This window comes from Pseudophryne corroboree, chromosome 5, assembly GCF_028390025.1.
Source record: "Pseudophryne corroboree isolate aPseCor3 chromosome 5, aPseCor3.hap2, whole genome shotgun sequence".
NCBI lineage: Eukaryota > Metazoa > Chordata > Amphibia > Anura > Myobatrachidae > Pseudophryne > Pseudophryne corroboree.
The window spans coordinates 633,921,066-633,940,665 of NC_086448.1; the positions used below are offsets into that span (position 1 = coordinate 633,921,066).

At 47.5% G+C, this 19,600-nt stretch overlaps 2 protein-coding genes across 3 annotated transcripts in view; one reads left to right on the forward strand and one right to left on the reverse strand.

Annotated features, from left to right (window-relative positions):
- RMC1 (regulator of MON1-CCZ1) overlaps window positions 1–18,283 on the forward strand; it is a 204,160-nt gene extending 185,877 nt beyond the window's left edge. The window contains exons 17-20 of one of the 2 annotated variants that reach the window (XM_063923595.1): window positions 3,541–3,645; window positions 6,826–6,894; window positions 7,626–7,851; window positions 18,128–18,283. In XM_063923595.1, coding sequence (XP_063779665.1) covers window positions 3,541–3,645; window positions 6,826–6,894; window positions 7,626–7,851; window positions 18,128–18,207 — 480 coding nt within the window. In that variant the 3' untranslated portion in view covers window positions 18,208–18,283. The remainder of the gene's footprint in view (window positions 1–3,540; window positions 3,646–6,825; window positions 6,895–7,625; window positions 7,852–18,127) is intronic. The other variant, XM_063923596.1, reaches the window with a different exon arrangement.
- NPC1 (NPC intracellular cholesterol transporter 1) overlaps window positions 18,055–19,600 on the reverse strand; it is a 132,271-nt gene continuing 130,725 nt past the window's right edge. The window contains exon 25 of the mRNA XM_063923594.1: window positions 18,055–18,809. Coding sequence (XP_063779664.1) covers window positions 18,727–18,809 — 83 coding nt within the window. The 3' untranslated portion in view covers window positions 18,055–18,726. The remainder of the gene's footprint in view (window positions 18,810–19,600) is intronic.

Genomic DNA, 19,600 nt, shown 5'->3' on the forward strand with positions numbered 1-19,600 from the left:
CTCAACCTCAAGGCATTGAACAGGTTTGTGAGGGTTTCCAAGTTCCGTATGGAAACCCTTCGCTCTATAGTTCTGACCTTGGAACCTGGGGACTACATGGTTTCCCTGGATATACAGGATGCTTGCCTGCATATTCCTATAGCAGCGTCACATCAGCAATACCTGAGGTTTGCAATTGGCAACCTCCATTACCAGTTTTGGGCGTTACCTTTTGGTTTAACTACGGCTCCGCGAGTCTTCACCAAAGTCATGGCGGTGTTGATGGTGGTACTCCGCCGTCAAGGGGTCAGGATACTGCCGTATCTGGACGACTTGTTAATCCTGACAAATTCCCCAGAACTTCTCTTACGTCATCTGGATATGACGATCCGGTTTCTACAAGCCCACGGGTGGTTCATCAATTGGAAGAAATCCTCCCTGGTCCCTGCTCAGAGCATGGTGCACCTGGGAGCGCTATTGGACACCTACAACCAGAGGTGGTTGTTGTCTCAGGAGAAAGTCCTGAAGCTTCAGGACAGGATTCGTTGCTTCCTTTCTCGTCCGCAAGTGTCGATACTTTCGGTGATTCAGGAGCTGGGCCTCATGGTCTCAGCATTCGACATGGTGGAGTATGCTCAATTCCATTCTCGCCCCCTCCAGAAGCTAATTCTAGCCAAGTGGGACGGCCTGCCTCACTGGATCAGGTCTCACATGATCTCATTGACTCCGGAGGTTCGTCTGTCGCTGCTCTGGTGGCTCCAGGACCAACAATTGTGCAGGGGCCGTCCCTTCGGATATCCAACTGGGTCCTGCTGACAACGGATGCCAGTCTAAGAGGTTGGGGCGTTGTGCTGGAGCAACACTCCCTTCAGGGTCGGTGGACCAAGGAGGAGTCCCTCCTCTCAATCAACATTCTGGAATTGCGGGCGGTCTTCAATGCATTGAACCTGGCCCAGCATTTAATTCAGAACCGTCCTGTTCAAGTACAGTCGGACAACGCCACCACAGTGGCTTACATAAATCATCAAGGCGGCACTCGAAGCCGTTTGGCAATGAAGGAAGTCTCACGGATTCTACATTGGGCGGAACGCCATCTACCGGTCACATCGGCAATATTCATTCCGGGAGTCCTGAATTGGGAAGCAGACTTTCTCAGTCGTCAGGACGTACATGCCGGCGAGTGGGGCCTCCATCCAGAAGTGTTTCAACTCCTAGTGGAAAAGTGGGGCCTTCCAGACGTAGATCTGATGGCGTCTCGACACAATCACAAGGTTCCGGTCTTCGGAGCAAGGACAAGGGATCCTCAAGCAGCATTCGTGGATGCGCTGGCGGTGCCGTGGAGGTTTCGGCTGCCGTACATGTTCCCTCCGGTGTCACTCCTGCCCAGGGTAATTCGGAAGTTCAAGCAAGAAAAAGGAATTCTGCTTCTCATAGCTCCAGCGTGGTCCAGACGGCACTGGTTCTCAGACCTGCAAGGCCTATCGTTAGAGCGTCCAATTTTACTTCCACAACGCCCAGACCTCCTCGTTCAGGGCCCCTGTGTCTACCAGGACCTAGCCCGGTTGTCTTTGACGGCGTGGCTCTTGAAGCTTCCGTCTTAAGGGCTAAAGGGTTTTCTGAGGCGGTCATTCAAACTATGTTGCAGGCCTGGAAACTGGCTTCGGCTCGGATTTACTATAGGGTCTGGCATTCTTACTTTGTTTGGTGCGCATCTAACGATTATGACGCTTCCAAGTTTAGTATAGGAAAGTTGTTGGCTTTTCTTCAGCAGGGACTTGGGCCTGCGTCTGGTCTCCCTCAAGGTTCAAATATGTCTTGTCGGTGTGGTTTCAGTGAAAAATTGCGACCTTACCTGATGTGCATACCTTTACTCAGGGTGTGTTGCGTATCCAACCTCCCTATGTCCCGCCTGTGGCTCCTTGGGACTTGTCGGTGGTTTTGGAGGCGTTACAAGAGTCTTCGTTTGAACCTCTTGTTTAGCTGATCTTAAGTGGCTTTCCCTTAAGGTGGTGTTTCTGCTGGCTATTGCCTCAGCTAGAAGAGTGTCGGATTTGGGTGCCTTGTCCTGTAGTTCCCCGTATCTATTATTTCACCTTGACCGGGTGGTTCTTAGGACTCGTCCCGGATACTTACCTAAGGTGGTTTCTTCGTTCCACCTTAACCAGGAGATTGTGGTTCCGGCACTTGTTTCTCCTGATCTGTCTTCCAAAGAGCGGTCTTTGGATGTGGTACGGGCTCTCCATATCTATGTGAAGAGAACTGCTTCTATTAGGAAATCTGATTCTCTGTGCTGTTTGGATTTCACAAACATGGCTGGCCTGCTCATAAGCAAACTTTGGCCAGATGGATTAGAATGGTGATTGCACATGCTTATGTGAGGGCTGGCCTCTCGGCTCCTGCTCACATTACGGCCCATTCTACTCAGTCTGTGGGACCTTCTTGGGCGGCCCGCCGTGGTGCGACCCTTGAACAATTGTGCAAGGCGGCTTCGTGGTCATCTGTGACCACGTTCATAAGGTTCTATGCCTTGATACTGCCGCTTCCCAGGATGCTTCCTTTGGACGCAGGGTTCTTGTGCCCGCTACAGTGTGTCCCCTCCCATAAGGAACTGCTTTAGGACATCCCCTATGTCTATCCTTGTGGAGCCCAGTGTACCCCGCAGCAGAAAATGAGTTTTAAGGTAAGAACTTACCTTTGTTAAAACTCTTTCTGCGAGGTACACTGGGCTCCACAAGGCGCCCACTCTGACGCACTTAGCTTCTTTGGGTTGGTATGGCATTAGCCGCTGACAATTCTCCTGTCGTGAGAGTGTGGTGTATGTGGCTACTAACTGTTGTCGTCTCTTTTCCTGCTACTGCATTGGGCTGGTTAACTAAAAACTGAGCTCCTGTGCAGGGAGGCGGAGTTATAGAGGAGGCGGCACTATGCATTCTGGGAACAGTCAAAGCTTTTCAGCCTGTTGGTGCCTCGGATCAAGATCCTACTCTACACCCCTGTGTCTATCCTTGTGGAGCCCAGTGTACCTCGCAGAAAGAGTTTTAACAAAGGTAAGTTCTTACCATAAAACTCTTTTTAAAGTCGGATTGAGATGGTCGGAAAGGGGGCCAAAACCTGTCGTATTTGGCCCCGTTTCCGACAGAAGCACGCGGATCGGCGGCTATTCCACCGATCCACGTGCTTTCTGACAAGTCGAATTCCCTGACTTGTCGGATAATTTTGGGGTATATTGAATAGGTCGGAACCCCTTCATACCTAAAAAAGTTGAAAACTGCCGTCTTTCCGACAGACGGCAGCTTTCGACTTCAATTGAATATACCCCATAGACTCTGTTGGCTTTAGCTCAAGCAGACACTTTCTTCGTGGAACTAATATTCTTGAGAATGCAGCCTATGTTTTTCCCAGGTACAAGTGACATCACTTAGGGCATAAGTCACGGTGGGGTCACTAGTCAACTTATTGAATATTGGCTAAGGCCACAAAATAGCATCTTCCAATGCATTTAGACGACAGGTGCACTTAATGACTTCTAGAGTTGAGTCTGTGTTCTGTGTTATACTCTAGCATTATCTCTACGAGCTGGTGATTAAGACATTGGTGCAGCACAACCTCTTCTACATGCTCCACCAGTTCCTGCAGTATCATGTGCTCAGTGACTCCAAGCCTCTGGTATGTGCTTCCATCTATCATTCAGGGCTCAGTGGTAATGGAGAGCAATCTAAACCTTCTGCAAAAAGCAAGTAGAAAACTTTAATTTAACAACCAGTCATATTCCAGCTATTCAGCGATGTACTAGATTCATGATAGCTAGAATCTGGTTGCTATGGGCAACACCTTCACTTATTATCTTTAGTCACTGTAACAAGTGATGTTCTCATATTTATCTTCCTGCTAGCCATGGTTATTTACTGGCACTTAGCGGGAATTTTGTAGGCAGACAAAACCAAATCCCCGATAAGAACTGTATGCATTAATGTTAAAAAAAAAATAAAAAAATTCCAGGGCTTATTGGATACTCCTCTAAAGCTTATGGGGTATATGCAATTCACGGCGAATCGCGGCAAATTATCGCCGTTTTTTAATTCGACACAATTCGACAGGTGAATTCCGGCAGGTGGCTGCCGGAATTCACCATATTCAATGAATAACGGATTCGACATTCCCGCGGGCGAAAAACGGCCGATTTGCCGGATTTTGCCGCGTTTTGAAAAAACGGGAAAAAATGGCGTGGGGTCCCCCCTCCAAAGCATAACCAGCCTCGGGCTCTTCGAGCTGGTCCTGGTTCTAAAAATGCAGGGAAAAATTTGACAGAGGATCCCCCGTATTTTTAAAACCAGCACCGGGCTCTGCGCCTGGTGCTGGTGCAAAAAATACGGGGGACAAAAAGAGTAGGGGTCCCCCGTATTTTTCACACCAGCATCGGGCTTCACTAGCTGGACAGATAATGCCACAGCCGGGAGTCACTTTTATACAGTGCCCTGCGGCCGTGGCATTAAATATCCAACTAGTCACCCCTGGCCGGGGTACCCTGGGGGAGTGGGGACCCCTTCAATTAAGGGGTCTCCCCCCCCCAGCCACCCAAGGGCCAGGGGTGAAGCCCGAGGCTGTCCCCCCCATCCAATGGCTGCGGATGGGAGGCTGATAGCCTTGAGAAAAATGACAAGAATATTGTTTTTTCCAGTAGTACTACAAGTCCCAGCAAGCCTCCCCCGCAAGCTGGTACTTGGAGAACCACAAGTACCAGCATGCGGGAGAAAAACGGGCCCGCTGGTACCTGTAGTACTACTGGAAAAAAAATACCCAAATAAAAACAGGACACACACACCGTGACTCGTACAACTTTATTACATACTGCCGACACACACATACTTACCTATGTTGACACGAAGCAGTCGGTCCTCTTCTCCAAGTAGAATCCACGGATACCTGAAAATAAAAGATAATTATACTCACCTTCCAGCGTCCAGAGATACATCCACGTCCAGAAAATAATCCAGGTACTTGGCAAAAAAACAAAACGCAATGACCCGATCCTGCGGACTGAAAGGGGTCCCATATTCACACATGAGACCCCTTTCCCCGAATGTGCCGGGACACCACGTAACTCCTGTCACTGAGGTCCCTTCAGCCAATCAGGAAGCGCTACTACGTGGCGCTCACCTGATTGGCTGTGCGCTGTCTGTGCTGTGACAGCGCATCGCAAAGCCTCTCCATTATATTCAATGGTGGAAACTTTGCCGTCAGCGGGGGGGTTACCCGCGGTCAGCCGCTGACCGGCGGGTGACCCCACCGCTAGCCGCAAAGTTCCCACCATTGAAAGTAATGGAGAGGCTTTGCGATGCGCTGTCAGCTCAGACGTTGCACTCGCTGATTGGCTGAAGAGACCTTTCTGTGACAGCTGTCACATAGAGGTCTCTGCATTCGGGGAAAGGGGTCTCATGTGGGAATATGGGACCCCTTTCAGTCCGCTGGCACGGGTATTTGCGTTTTGTTTTTTTGCCAAGTACCTGGATTATTTTCTGGACGTGGATGTATCTCTGGACGCTGGAAGGTGAGTATAATTATCTTTTATTTTCAGGTATCCGTGGATTCTACTTGGAGAAGAGGACCGACTGCTTCGTGTCAACATAGGTAAGTATGTGTGTGTCGGCAGTATGTAATAAAGTTGTACAAGTCACGGTGTGTGTGTCCTGTTTTTATTTGGGTATTTTTTTCCCAGTAGTACTACAGGTACCAGCGGGCCCGTTTTTCTCCCGCATGCTGGTACTTGTGGTTCTCCAAGTACCAGCTTGCGGGGACTTGTAGTACTACTGGAAAAAACAATATTCTTGTCATTTTTCTCAAGGCTATCAGCCTCCCATCCGCAGCCATTGGATGGGGGGGACAGCCTCGGGCTTCACCCCTGGCCCTTGGGTGGCTGGGGGGGGGAGACCCCTTAATTGAAGGGGTCCCCACTCCCCCAGGGTACCCCGGCCAGGGGTGACTAGTTGGATATTTAATGCCACGGCCGCAGGGCACTGTATAAAAGTGACTCCCGGCTGTGGCATTATCTGTCCAGCTAGTGGAGCCCGATGCTGGTGTGAAAAATACGGGGGACCCCTACTCGTTTTGTCCCCCGTATTTTTTGCACCAGCACCAGGCGCAGAGCCCGGTGCTGGTTTTAAAAATACGGGGGATCCCCTGTCAAATTTTTCCCCGCATTTTTAGAACCAGGACCAGCTCGAAGAGCCCGAGGCTGGTTATGCTTTGGAGTGGGGACCCCACGCCATTTTTCCCCGGGATTTTACCATTCCATCTATAAAAAATAAAAAAAATATATATATATTATTTTTAAAAATATATAAATAATACTTGTGCCTCCAAAAAAGACAAACCAAGTACCTAATCCCTTCTAATATAAATAGATCTGATATTACCAAGAAAAAAAAACACAAAAAAAACATGTTTTAAATATTTTTTATTGGTTTCACCCTCCAAAGTGTGGCGGATTGAAAATGACGAATTTGCTGTCTTAAAGCACTGTTGTCGAATTTCCAAACTTGAATTGAATACACTTTGGTCGAATTGCAGCACCTGTATCATTGCAGAAAAGTCGAATTTGCAAAAAGTCGCATTTCAAAAAGTCGAATTTTGAAAGTCCGTTTTTTTGACGGAAAGTACTGAATTGCATTGACAAATTTTTTTTTGGGGGCGAAAATGTCCCGAAATTCGACAATTTCGGGAATTCGACCGCAATTGCATATACCTGTATGTCGGAAAATAAATACTTCTATACTGTAACTATATTACATGTAGCTGGAAAACATTCCGCTGCCATCTCCACCCTAATGACCTCACCCTTGTTTCCAGGCCTGCCTGCTGCTGTCCTTAGAGAGCATCTATCCCCCAGCCCATCAGCTGTCCCTTGATATGTTAAAGGTAATAAGTATTTCTTCTACAATACAGTCTACTGTTCTACTATTGACTCTGGGACTAGTTCAGTAAGAATTGCTCCACGCAGACAGCTTTGTAAATGCAATCACTAAAACTGCAAATGCTGTAGGTGTTAAACATCTCCTTGCTGCATTTGCAATCCCAGCGCTGGGGCCGCAGGCTGGGCGTCGCAGAGGACCTTGCAAGGCCAAGAAATCTGCGTCTGAGATGCAGACCTTGGCCTTGACACTCCCGTTGCCGGAAACGCCAGCTGTCTCCACCCCTGACCCGCTTTCCGAACACCTATCAGAAAAATGCGAGCCACACATAGGACCCGCTCTGCACGTGCACAGAACTAGTCCTGCGTCTGCTCATAATCTGGAAACTGCGCAGGGGAGCGCACACGCGATCCATACTGAATTAGTCCCTCTGTATGTGAGGACAGGGAAAGTATGTAAATTACATTTGAGTGCTTTAGGTCTTGGTTTATGTTGAAGAAGTCATAATCAGGCTTTCTATGTTTTTAAATTGCTTATCTAAAACAAAAATGAGTCTTAAAAAACAAAAAAAGCCTTCATAAACTTTACTAGGTGGTATCACTGTCTCCCCTCCCAACCAACATTCCTTCCGTCCAGTTGGTTTGGGCATAGTCTGGTTGTTGTTAATCCGCAGTAGTTAGCCCTGCCATTACACTTATAGTATAATGTACTTCTACTTTGTCTGCTGTGTCTTAACAGAGACTTTCTACAGCCAATGATGAAATTGTTGAGGTTTTATTATCCAAACACCAAGTCCTAGCAGCCCTGAGATTTGTGCGAAGCATTGGCGGACATGACAGTGCCTCAGCCCGCAAGTTCCTGGATGCCGCAAAGCAGACCTGCGATGATATGCTGTTTTATACAGTCTTTAGGTTCTTTGAGCAAAGAAACCAGCGTCTTCGTGGAAATCCTAATTTCACTCCAGGTTAGGAAGCATCTTCTGTCACTATTTGCATTTTCATTTAATCATACTGTAGTTTGTATTTTACATTTGCACAGAACCCACTAGGCAAGAAGGCCTAGAGCAGGCATTGCCAACCTTGGTCCTCAAGGCACACTAACAGTCCAGGTTTTAGGGATATCTAATGCATGAGCACAGGTGACTTAATTAGTACCTCAGTTATTTTTATTTAGCTATATGTGATGAAGCCTGGATATCCTTAAAACCTGCACTGTTAGTGCGCCTTGAGGACCGAGGTTGGCTATGCCTGGTCTAGGGGGTAGCGTTACTAAAGCCAGATGAATAGCGGTAGCATTGCCCATAGCAACCAGATTCTAATTATTTCTCCATTGCAGCCTCGAAAATGATAACCAGAATTTGATTGGTTGCTATGGACAAAACACCACTCTTAATTTGTATAAGCTTTCTTAAATCTACCCCTAGATGTGAAAAGAAGAGTTCTAAGGTGTCTCCATTCCCCAAGGGATACAGGACCTTGTGGCAACACCATTTTTTAAAATAAAGCTAATATATAAAATGTAAAACTAAAATTTGTTTTAGCCCAGTTGTTAGCTAGATACTCTTGAAAGCCTGGTACACACTAAACGATGTGTGTACCAAGCCGTTGAGACAACTAATATGATGATACATTGGTCGTCCTGTACACACTGAACGATATGTTGCGCAATATATCGTTCATGTCCACAGTCATATGTATCCGGTTGTTTGCCAGGTCGTCCCGTAGAGTGTACAGCACGACTGATTGGATGACTCACGGGAGCACGCAGTAGTGGGTACACACAAGACTATGTTGATTTACTTCGCCGGATCAGACGACCTATCGCCTAGTGTATGCCCAGCTTAACAGAGCAACTTCATCTTCAGGTGGCCGGGTATATGCAGACCTCTGTGTATACCGGACTCAAGCATTCATCTGAGAAGTGTAACCAGCTGTGTCTCATTTGACACTGCTTCCATCAGCCAGATGCTGTGGCGGTGGGGGATGGAAGTAGATATTAGAAAAAAAAAAGTGTACTTATCCTTTATGCTTCCTGTCCCCGAAGCCATACTGTTCTGGGAATTCATTGTATTGCTTTACACCTTTGTAATTTTCTTAAATATCATCACTGGTTTCTAGTGAGCTAGAACCATACATTCACAGGCAACTTCGAGGAGGAGTATCCTATTAGCACCTGTACTTTACCGTTAGGTTCCCCAGGGGCTATCGAGTTAGTCCCAATGTGGCACGCTCCTGCCCCCCAATGCCAGAACTTATCGAGGATTATGCTTTGGGTGCCTCAGCATAATCCACAATAAGGGGTCGTTGGAGCCGCAGTAACTTATCCCAGATCCCATGTGTTATTGCACGATCACGGGTTCGTTTTCATCCGATAATTTGATATCAAGATTTTTGACCTATGGTCATTATTGCGGTATTAGACAGTTTTTATCGTACAAAAATGGATCACAAGTAATTGCTTACTGCCACTCTCTATAGGTTAAGGGTGCTAGTGAAGATCGTGGTTCGCCTTTCCATGCTCCAGCTGGGAGAAAATGGATTAAATCCTTTTCTTCACGGCCATAGGGGGTATAGGGAACACTGGGTATTGCTTGGAGAGAAGAGTCTGGGAACCAGTTACAACTTCTTTCCTAGCATGCTCAGGCTCCCTTTCCAGTATACCCCACCCCCCAGCCAGTTAAGTAGTTAGCTCACAGCGGGAGCAAGGAGAAGGAAGACCGGCAGACCTCACCAAAATTGAGTGGCCCTTATACTGGAACATAGGAACCACCCCCGCAAGCCAGGTGTATCATTGTAAGCACCCTGTGCCCACTGTGGACCTGTAGAAAAGGATTAAACAAGCTAAAACCATAAATCCCATTTTCTTCCTTTTTCCACTGGGGGGCACAGGGACCACTGGGATATCCTAATGCGGGGGACACTCCTGGGCTGCACGGAGAACAGCTTGCCTGAAGGCAGTGTTAGAGGACGCAAAAGAATCAAACGCATAAAACAAATTAACGTGTTAGCAGATGACCACGTAGCAGCTTGCTCTGCCTTAGCGCCACGCTGAGCTGCCCAAAAAGACCCCACGGATCTGGTGGAATGAGCAGTCACCACTGCAGGGGGAGGAATAGAAGCCATAGTGTGTGCATGGCAAATACTAAGGTTAAAACAGCTGTGCAAAGATTGCTTAGAGGCTGGCCAACTGCATTTGGGGAGCGCGTAGCAGACAGATTCCTACTTGCAGACATTCCTGGTACTGTCTACATACAGTATGTGCTCAAACTACAGTGAGAGAGGCCTCCCCCCAAAAAAGTGGACTGAGCTGTGAAAGAAGGAACCACGATCTCCTAGTTAATGTGGAACCTGGACACCACCTTGGGCAAGTAACCAAAACAAGTGCAGAGAAATGCCCGATCGTTATGAAAAATTAGAAAAGGAGAACACCAAGATAAGGCACTCAAGTCGGACACCCTCCTTGCTGACTCAATAGCCATTGAGTGTTCCACGTGACCCAATGAAGGTCCACTGATTCCAAAGGTTCAAAGGGAGCAGACTGTAGCACCAAAGACAAGTCCCAAGGAGCCATCGGAAGAACAAACAGAGGCTGCAAGTGAAGGACGCCTTGTAAGAACATCCACACATACAGCAGAAAGACAAGCTGGCATTGGAAAAGGACAGATAGGGCGGAGACTAAGTCCCAAGTCCACTGCAAAAAAGCAAGGCGCCTATAAACTCGAAACGACCGGGGATTGAACCCTCTGGCACAACACAAAAAGTACATCCGCCAGACACTGTGATAAGAGCAGATGATGGCTTACGGGAATTGAGCATGGTACGAATAACCTTCCTGGAGAACCCCTTTGCCCTCAAGATGGATGTCTCAAGAGCCATCCAATCAAAGCAAGTCTGTCCAGATCCGGATGAAGACACTGTCCCTGAGACAGGATGTCTAGCTGCAGAGGAAGGAGTAGGGGTCGTCGATAGAAAGGCCCAGGAGATCTGCATACCATGCTCGCTGAGGCCAGACCAGGGCCTCCATCATCTTTGTACCACCTTCCAGTCTATGAAGTATGTGAGGAATCATCAAGATGTGTGGTAACACGTAGGCAAGAGACCACCAGAGCACCGGGATCCCTGGTTCAAGCACAGTACCTTGGCAGTTGATAGTTGTGGTAAAAGGCCATCATGTCGATGTCTGGACGACCCCAATGGCTGACTAGCAACTGACAGACATCCAGATGGAGAGCTCACTTGCTGAGGAAGTTCGCATCCCAGTTTTGGATGCCTAGAATGAACACTGCTGACAGAGCTGGAAGATAACACTCTTCCCAGCGCAGGATGCAATTGGCTTCTTTCATGGCGTTGTGGCTGCCCGGTCACGGTAAAAAAAATCTGAAAGGGTGGACGACAGGACAAAGCACCTAAGTCAGACACCCTCCTAGCAGAGGCAATAGCCAACAGACACATGATCTTAAGCGTAAGGCATTTAGGGTCCACAGACACAAGAGGTTCAAATGGAGACTTGCAGGGCATTTAAGACAACAGACAGATCCCATGGAGCCACAGGAGGGACATAGGGAGGCTGAATCCTTAGAACACCCTGACTAAAAGTGTGAACGTCAGGAAGAGACGCAATTGAGGGAGGCCAGACGAAGGCCCAAGTCCAGGCCTTGTTGTAGAAAAGCCAAAAGTCTGGAAGTTTTGAAAGTATATGCATCATAATTCTTAGCAGCACACCATGTGAAGTAAGAATTCCAGACTCTGTAATAAATCCGATCTGAAGCTGGTTTACGGGCTTTCAGTATAGTTTGAATGACTGCCTCAGAGAATCCTTTTGCTCTCAGAAGTGATGCTTCAAGAGCCACGCCGTCAAAGCCAATCTGGCCAGATCCGGGTAGACACAAGGGCCCTGAATGAGGAGGTCTGGGCATTGAGGAAGTAGAAGAGGATGCTCTATCGAGAGACCCTGCAGGTCTGAGAACCAATGCCGTCTTGGGCCACGCTGGAGCGATTAGAAGTAGTATTCCTCCTTCTTGCTTGAACTTCTGTATTACCCTGGGCAGGAGTGACACTGGAGGGAACACCTATGGCAGCCGAAAGTTCCATGGAATTGCCAGTGAATCCACGAACGCTGCTTGAGGATCCCCTGTCCTTGCTACGAAGATCGGAACCTTGTGATTGTGTCGCGATGCTATCAGGTCTACATCTGGTAGGCCCCAGTTGTCCACTAGGAGTTGAAAGACTTCTGGATGAAGGCTCCACTCTCCGGCGTGCACATCCTGACGACTGAGGAAGTCCGCTTCCCAGTTGAGGATTCCCGGAATGAACACTGCCGATATAGCTGGCAGAAGGTGTTCCGCCCATTGGAGGATTTTTAACAATTCCTTCATTGCCATGTGGCTTTGAGTGCCGCCTTGATGATTTATGTACACCACCGTGGTGGCGTTGTCTGATTGTACTTGAACAGGCCTGTCCTGTACCAAAGGCAGGGCCAGTGTCAACGCATTGAACACTGCCCGCAATTCCAGAATGTTTATCGGGAGGAGAGATTCCTCCCTGGTCCACCGACCCTGAAGAGAGTGTTGCTCTAACACCACGCCCCAACCCCGCAGACTGGCATCTGTCGTCAGAAGGACCCAGTTGGAGATCCAGAATGGATGACCCCTGCTCAGTTATTGGTTCTGCAGCCACCAAGTCCGTGACAGACGGACCTCCGGAGTCAAGGAGATCATTTGAGACCTGATCCGGTGATGCAGGCCGTCCCACTTGGAAAGGATTAACCTCTGCAGAGGGCGGGAATGAAATTGAGCATACTCTACCATGTCGAATGCCGACACCATGAGGCCTAGTACTTGCATCGCTGAGTGTACTGACACTCTCTGGCGAGAGAGGAAGTATCTGATCATGTCCTGAAGTTTCAGGACCTTCTCTGGAGACGAGAACAATCGTTAGTTGTGTGTGTCCAACAGTGCCCCAGGTGCACCATGCTCTGAGCAGGGACCAACGAGGACTTCTTCCAGTTGATGAGCCACCCGTGGGAATTGGACCGTCCGTTCCAAATGACTGAGGAGAAACTCTGGGTAGTTCTCCAGGATCAGCAACTAGTCCAGATATGGCAGGATCCTGACACTCCGACGGCGGAGAAGAGCCGTCATGACTGCCATGACCTTGGTGAAGATCCGAGGAGCCGTGGTCAGTCCGAAAGGCAAGGCCTGGAATTGATATTGTAGGTTGCCAATAGCAAACCGCAGTTATTGCTGATGCGACATGGCAATAGGAATGTGCAGGTAAGCATCCTGTATGGCCAGGGATACCATATAGTTCTTGGGTTCCATGGCTAGTACAATAGAACGCAGAGTTTCCATACGGAATTTGGATACCCTCACAAATTTGTTCAAAGATTTGAGGTTGAGTATAGGCCGGGAGGACCCATTTGGTTTCGGGACTAGAAACAGGGTCGAATAGTAGCCCCTGCCTCTTTGAGACAGAGGTACCGGCACAATCACTCCAGTATCAAGGAGATATTGTACAACCAACTGTCAAGCAGAACTGGTGAGAGGGACGTCTCTTGAAGGAGATTGTGTACCCGTGAGAGACAACTTCCCGCACCCAGGCATCTGAAGTGGTCTTTAACCAGGCCTGGGCAAACTGCAGAAGTCGGCCTCCCACCCTGGGGTCCCCCCGAGATTGCTTAGACTTGGGCTTGGTGGTTTTGGAAGTACGAGCCTGTCTCGGGTACGCCTGACCCTTTGCTTTACCTGGAGGTCGAAAAGGAAGGAAAAGTGGTACTCTTTGCTTTCGGAGCAGAAGAATTAGTACTTGGGAGAAATGCAGTCTTAGCTGTTGCCGAGCCAGTCACGATCTTGTTCAGATGCTCCCCAAATAGTATGTCTCCCTTAAAAGGGAGAACCTCCAAGGTCTTTTTGGAGTCCAGGTCCACTTTCCAGGACCTTAACCACAAAATCTGGCAAGCCTGGATAGAGGTAGTAGACGCCTTGGCCGCCATTATGCCTGCATCAGAGTCCGCCACTTGAATATAGTGAGAGGCTGTGGTAATATACGACAGATATTGTCTGGCAGTGTCAGAAAAATTTAGAGGTAGCTCATCCTCAATTGCCTGAACCCATGCTTCAATAGCTTTTGCAGCCCGAGAGGCTGCCATAGTGGGTCTATGTATAGCACCGGTAAGTGTGTAAATAGACTTCAGGCATCCTTCCACGCGCTTATCCGTCGGTTCCTTCAGTGAGGTGACAGGCAGAGTAGAAGATACCACTAGACAGGCAACATGAGAGTCCACCGGCGGTGGAGTTTCCCACGTGTTACTCAACTCCGCAGGGATAGGGTAACGAGCTACCATCTTTTTGGACAGGGAAAATGTCTTTCCTGGAGATGACCAGGATTCCTGACGTATGTCAATTAAAAGGTTAGAATGCATTAAAACTACTTTAGCAACCTTCTGACGTTTGAACTTATCAGGTTTCTTAGACGTAGCAGGGGCTCAATATCATCATCAATTTGGAGAATCACCTGGATAGCCTCCACTAGGTCAGGAACATCAACTTGAGTTGTATATTCCTCATCAGAAGCAACTTTATCAGTGTCTGACGGAAGAATCATCCGAAATATTAGTGGATTGTGAGGAAGAAATGGCCCGTTTAGATGACCCCTTGGCCCCAGCAGGGCGAAGCGTAGGTTTTTGTCTAACCAAGGACTGATTTAAGTGTTCTAACTGGGTAGACAGAGCATCCGCCCAAGGCGGGTTAACTACAGGAACAATATGTGGCTGCAATAGCACAGGAGGTCCCACAGGCGGCGTAAGCCGTGTTACAAGTGTCGTCAGCATATTTGAAAAAGCAGCTCAAGGTGGGTCTTGATTTGCCACAGGTGCTGCAGATTGACTGGAAGGTGCAGGGCACCCAGTACCTGAACCCTCAGCTGAAACCTTTTCCTCAGTCCAATCCGTGGCACCAGCACTGCATGAAGCAGGAGCGTCTGCGGATTTCCCGCCCTGTGTAGCAGACATTATTGGGAATGTAGCCTTAGGGCACAACAGTACAATATGGCCAGACAAATACAATACCTGCAAAAAAAATCCCTGTGTTATGTGATAGCAAATGCAAAGCACAAAACAGAGGATTTAAGCGGTGTGAGGTGACTGAAACATACAGTGAAAAATACAACACAGTATATTCTGTGGAACACTATTTTAAATGAGACCCTGACGCACTTAACCTCCCAGGGTACAGAATATAGGGGGTCATTCAGTGTTGATCGCTAGCTAAAAATGTTTGCTGCGCAGCGATGATGCAAAAAAAGGCACTTCTGCGCATGCGGCGCAGTGCGCACGCGTGACGTCCTTTCACAACGGCCGATGTTTTTTTACACAAGGTCTAGCGAGCCTTTTCAGTCGCACTGCTGGTCGCAGAGTGATTGACATGAACTGGGCGTTTTTGGGTGTCAACTGACCATTTTCAGGGAGTGTTTAGAAAAACGCAGGCATGGCTGGCCGAACGCAGGGGCGTGTTTGTAACGTCAAATCAGGAAATGAACAGTCTGAAGTGTTCGCAAGCTAGGAGTAGGTCTGGAGTTACTCTGAAACTGCACAATTTTTTTTTTGTGTGGCCGCTCTGCGATCCTTTTGTTCGCACTTCTGCTAAGCTAAAATACACTCCCAGAGGGCTGCGACTTAGCGTTTGTACGGCTGCAAAAAACAGCTAGCGCGCGATCAACTCGGAATGACCCCTATAGTGATAGCAATACGTGTGATACACAGAATAGAATCCACACAGCAGCTATAGGCACACACAGTCACAAGTACAGAGCAGAAATGATTACATATAAGACTGCACTGGACTAGTAAATCTACATATAGCTATGTATGTATACAGATATACATCCAGTGTTTACTGTGTATTGTTATATCACAGAATGCTTGTACTAAATATTCATATAGCAGTACACTTGTTCTTAACTAACACTGTCTAAAATGACATGTAGAATACTTAAGTGTCTGTAAATACACAGCGCTGACAAGACAGGCGGTTTTACAGAGGAGATCAGCCCAGCTAGTAGTGAAGATGGCGCCAAAATCTCAGCAGGGAGTGAGGGAGAGAGAAATGCAGCTCCAGAGCGGGAACACCAGCAGTAGATGGCGCCCGGAGCTGGGGTAAGGGTTACAGGTCAGCGCCTTTTCCCCTCTGCTGGACTTCACCACCGGGTACTATGGAGCCTATTACAAACGGATTTTTGGAAATCCGACCTGTGCTCCCTGCCCTGGTGGATCTAGTGGGGTCCCTGTACGGCCACAGTGTCCACGCCAGTGGCGCGGTCCGTCTCCTGGGACCACGACTGGATCGCGATTTACCGGCGGGTTCCACCTGGGGGACCCTTTTACCTCCTCCCTATCATGCAGCCATGCGATCCAGGAGAGCAGCAGCGGTGGTATGCCTAGAAACCGGTGGGTCCCCGTTGCAAGTACCCAGGAATCAGGCCCCGGGAGCATGCAGCGCCGCTGAGGGAGGTGATGGAGCCGCAGCACAGCATGTCAGAATGACATAAAAGTGCTGCGGCCCTTGAAGTCTTATAAAAAAAAAATCTCTTTTCAGGGCTGCCTAGTGCAGCCCCTCTGTTAGTGACCTGCACTGGAGGCACCAACTTACAAACTGAGCTCCAGTACCTGGAGGCGGGGCTATAGAGGTGGCGGTGCAGTGCATCCTGGGAACAGTCAAAGCTTTAGCCTGTTGGTGCCTCGGATCAAGATCCAACTCTACACTCCGATGTTATTCCCTGTGGAATACCAGTGTACCCCGCTGCAGAAATGTGTTTTAAAGAAATATGTGTACCCACTGCAGAAGCACAGGCTCAGGGCCCCAATGTGACCGGAATACCACAGGGCACACAGTAATAATGGGATGCAGTTATGTGCCGGCGGTCAGGAAACCTAACATTCGGGGTCCCGGTGTCTGTATTGTGACTGGTGGTCTCCTGACCGCTGGTCACACATACCCAACCCGTAATAACAAAAACATACAGACAGACAGCCTCAATGAGGTGATAAGTGGGCAGTAAGTGGGAGTTCTGTGTAATAAGTAGGCTGCAGGGAGCAAGGTATGGAGAACAGAGGAGCCCACACTAATCTCCCTGTGGCTGCTGTGTTAGCGGTGTGCTTTAAAATGGCTGCTGAGCGTTCTGGAGTTGGGGAAAGAGAGGAGTTGTAGTTGGAAGCAGGGTTAGGGGAGAGGCAACAGGATGTGCGTGCCTCCCCCTAAGCAAAATAAACCCAAGGTCAATGGCCTCACAGCTGCTGCGGTGTCCTGTTCCACAAACCACCATGGTGGTCCAGTGTGTGGACAGACCAGCCTACCGACACTGACCTACACCAGGGGTGAACAGCTATGAGTATCCGGTTCCCTGCTTGCATTTACCTGTCCCTGCGCATATGCTCTGGGAAGTCTGGGAGCGGTTAAGTATGTGTGCCTGCTCTCCTAGAGAGTCCTGCAGTGGATGTCACCAAACAGGGCGATGGTGCCGTCACCTCCAGGTGCTGGAGTGTCTGTATAGGCGTCACAAACCACTCAAGGTAAAATTAAAAAAGAAAATAACGTAATTTGGGGGACCCTTAAGAGCATTCCCCCCTAAAATGGTGCTGATCCTGCCAGCACCAACTTAACCTGGGTGGCTGGGGGCAGGGTATGCTGGAGAGGGAGCCTGAGCATGCTGGGAAAGAAGTTGTAACTGTTTGGTGCCCAGACTCTCCTCTCCAGGCAATACCCAGTGTTCCCTGTCCCCCCTTGTGGAAGGAGGAAGAAATATCCATTGTTTGGTATGGTATGTTTTATCTGGGTGATAATCATTAATGTATTATGTGCACCATCTATTGACAACGTAACTGACAATTTTTTTTCCCTCAAAACTTTTTTTTTTTTTCATTTAATCTAATCTAGTTTAAAAGTATTTTTTTTAAATGTGATATTATGCGCATCTGAAGAACAGATCACCTCATCAAAAACTGGGGGACACAGCGGGGCGGCGCTGTCGCATGTGCCCAACTAATGAATAAAAACAGGCTATTCATTCGGCATGTTTTAATTAGAAAAAAACTATACATTTCAGGTTTTAGTTCCCTTAAAAATTAAAATTGGAAATAATGTCTGGTCAGTGTATATTCTATATAAAGTTTATTAAAAAAAAACACTGGTGATGGGTGAGAGATGTCTCAGACAGGATCTGAGTAATGGTCACTCTTATTCCCTGCAGGAGAACACTGCGAGGAACACGTGCTCTTCTTCAAGCAGCTCTTCGGGGAACAGTCTCTGCTGAAGATCGTAGCTTTCTAGCCGACATATAAACAAATCTGTATAAAGTTTATTTATTACTGTAATAATAAAGTCCATGCGCCTTCTGCTTATAAAACGATGTAAGATCCTTTGTTTCTTCATCTTGCATATATTTTCTCATTTGTAAAAAAGTCAACGTTTAGTAAATTAGTTTCTAAAATATAGTATTTGCCTCTGTTAAACATATGATTTCATCAGAAATAAAGGAGCTGGATAGTTTGCATTGGTTTTGCATTTATAAAACATATCTGGTATCCCTATAAATTAAACATTGTATGCAAAAGAAAATAGAAAAAGCTCCAGTGCAGGCTTCTTTCCTAACATTAATGTAACGTCTATATACAAGTGAAAAACCCCATAAGTATATGCTAATATAACACTGCTGTCCTGGAAGAGTCCTTTCCTGAGACGGATGGCTGCAGAGCATGATCCGTGTCACTGCCATGTGCCCTGTAGCTACCGATGCACCCATGTATCCCTTGTCCAGTGATTGGATTCTGTATAGTGCTCACACTCACGCTAGTGGCTTAGAAGTCTTTCGTGTTCTGTGCCCCTTAATCTTTCCTGTGCAGCTTGTACTTTAGCTTTATTCACCCGTGGCCCTGGAAGAAAGATAAATTCAGAGTCACAAATAGATTAAAATAACCACTTATAGCATCCATCCATCCATAGTAACAATGGAAAAAAATTAGCCAATAGCCTTATTAGATTGTATTAATTATACACCAGATTCCTCATTTCACAGAATAGGAAGCGCAGCTGATATAACGTGATTTACAGAGCGGAGAGATAAGGCTTCCATCCCGATTACAATGGAAATAGCAAATGGAGCTTTGCTTAGGGAGTCTTTTACTAGATAAAGGAGACCTACAGTATATTGCTCCATTCACCCATATTGAACAAAAGCCCTGCTTATTGGGCCTAATTCTGAGTTGATCGCAGCATCAAATTTGTTAGCAGTTGGGCAAAACCATGTGCACTGCAGGAGGGGCAGATGTAACATGTGCAGAGAGAGTTAGATTTGGGTGTGGTGTGTTCAAACTGAAATCTAAATTGCAGTTTAAAAATAAAGCAGCCAGTATTTACCCTGCACAGAAACAAAATAACCCACCCAAATCTAACTCTCTCTGCAAATGTTATATATGCCCCCCCTGCAGTGCACATGGTTTTGCCCAATTGCTAACAAACTTGCTGCTGCGATCAACTCAGAATTACCCCCATTGTGTGTACTTAGCCTACACAAACACTCTAAACATAATTTCAGAGAAATTCTATTTAAAAAAAATAAAAAATTTCTTTAATGAAAAAAAAATAGGATTTTAAATACTTTCCGGTAAATCCTTTTCTCGTAGTCCATAAGGGATATTGGGGACAGAATTAGTACAATGGGTAT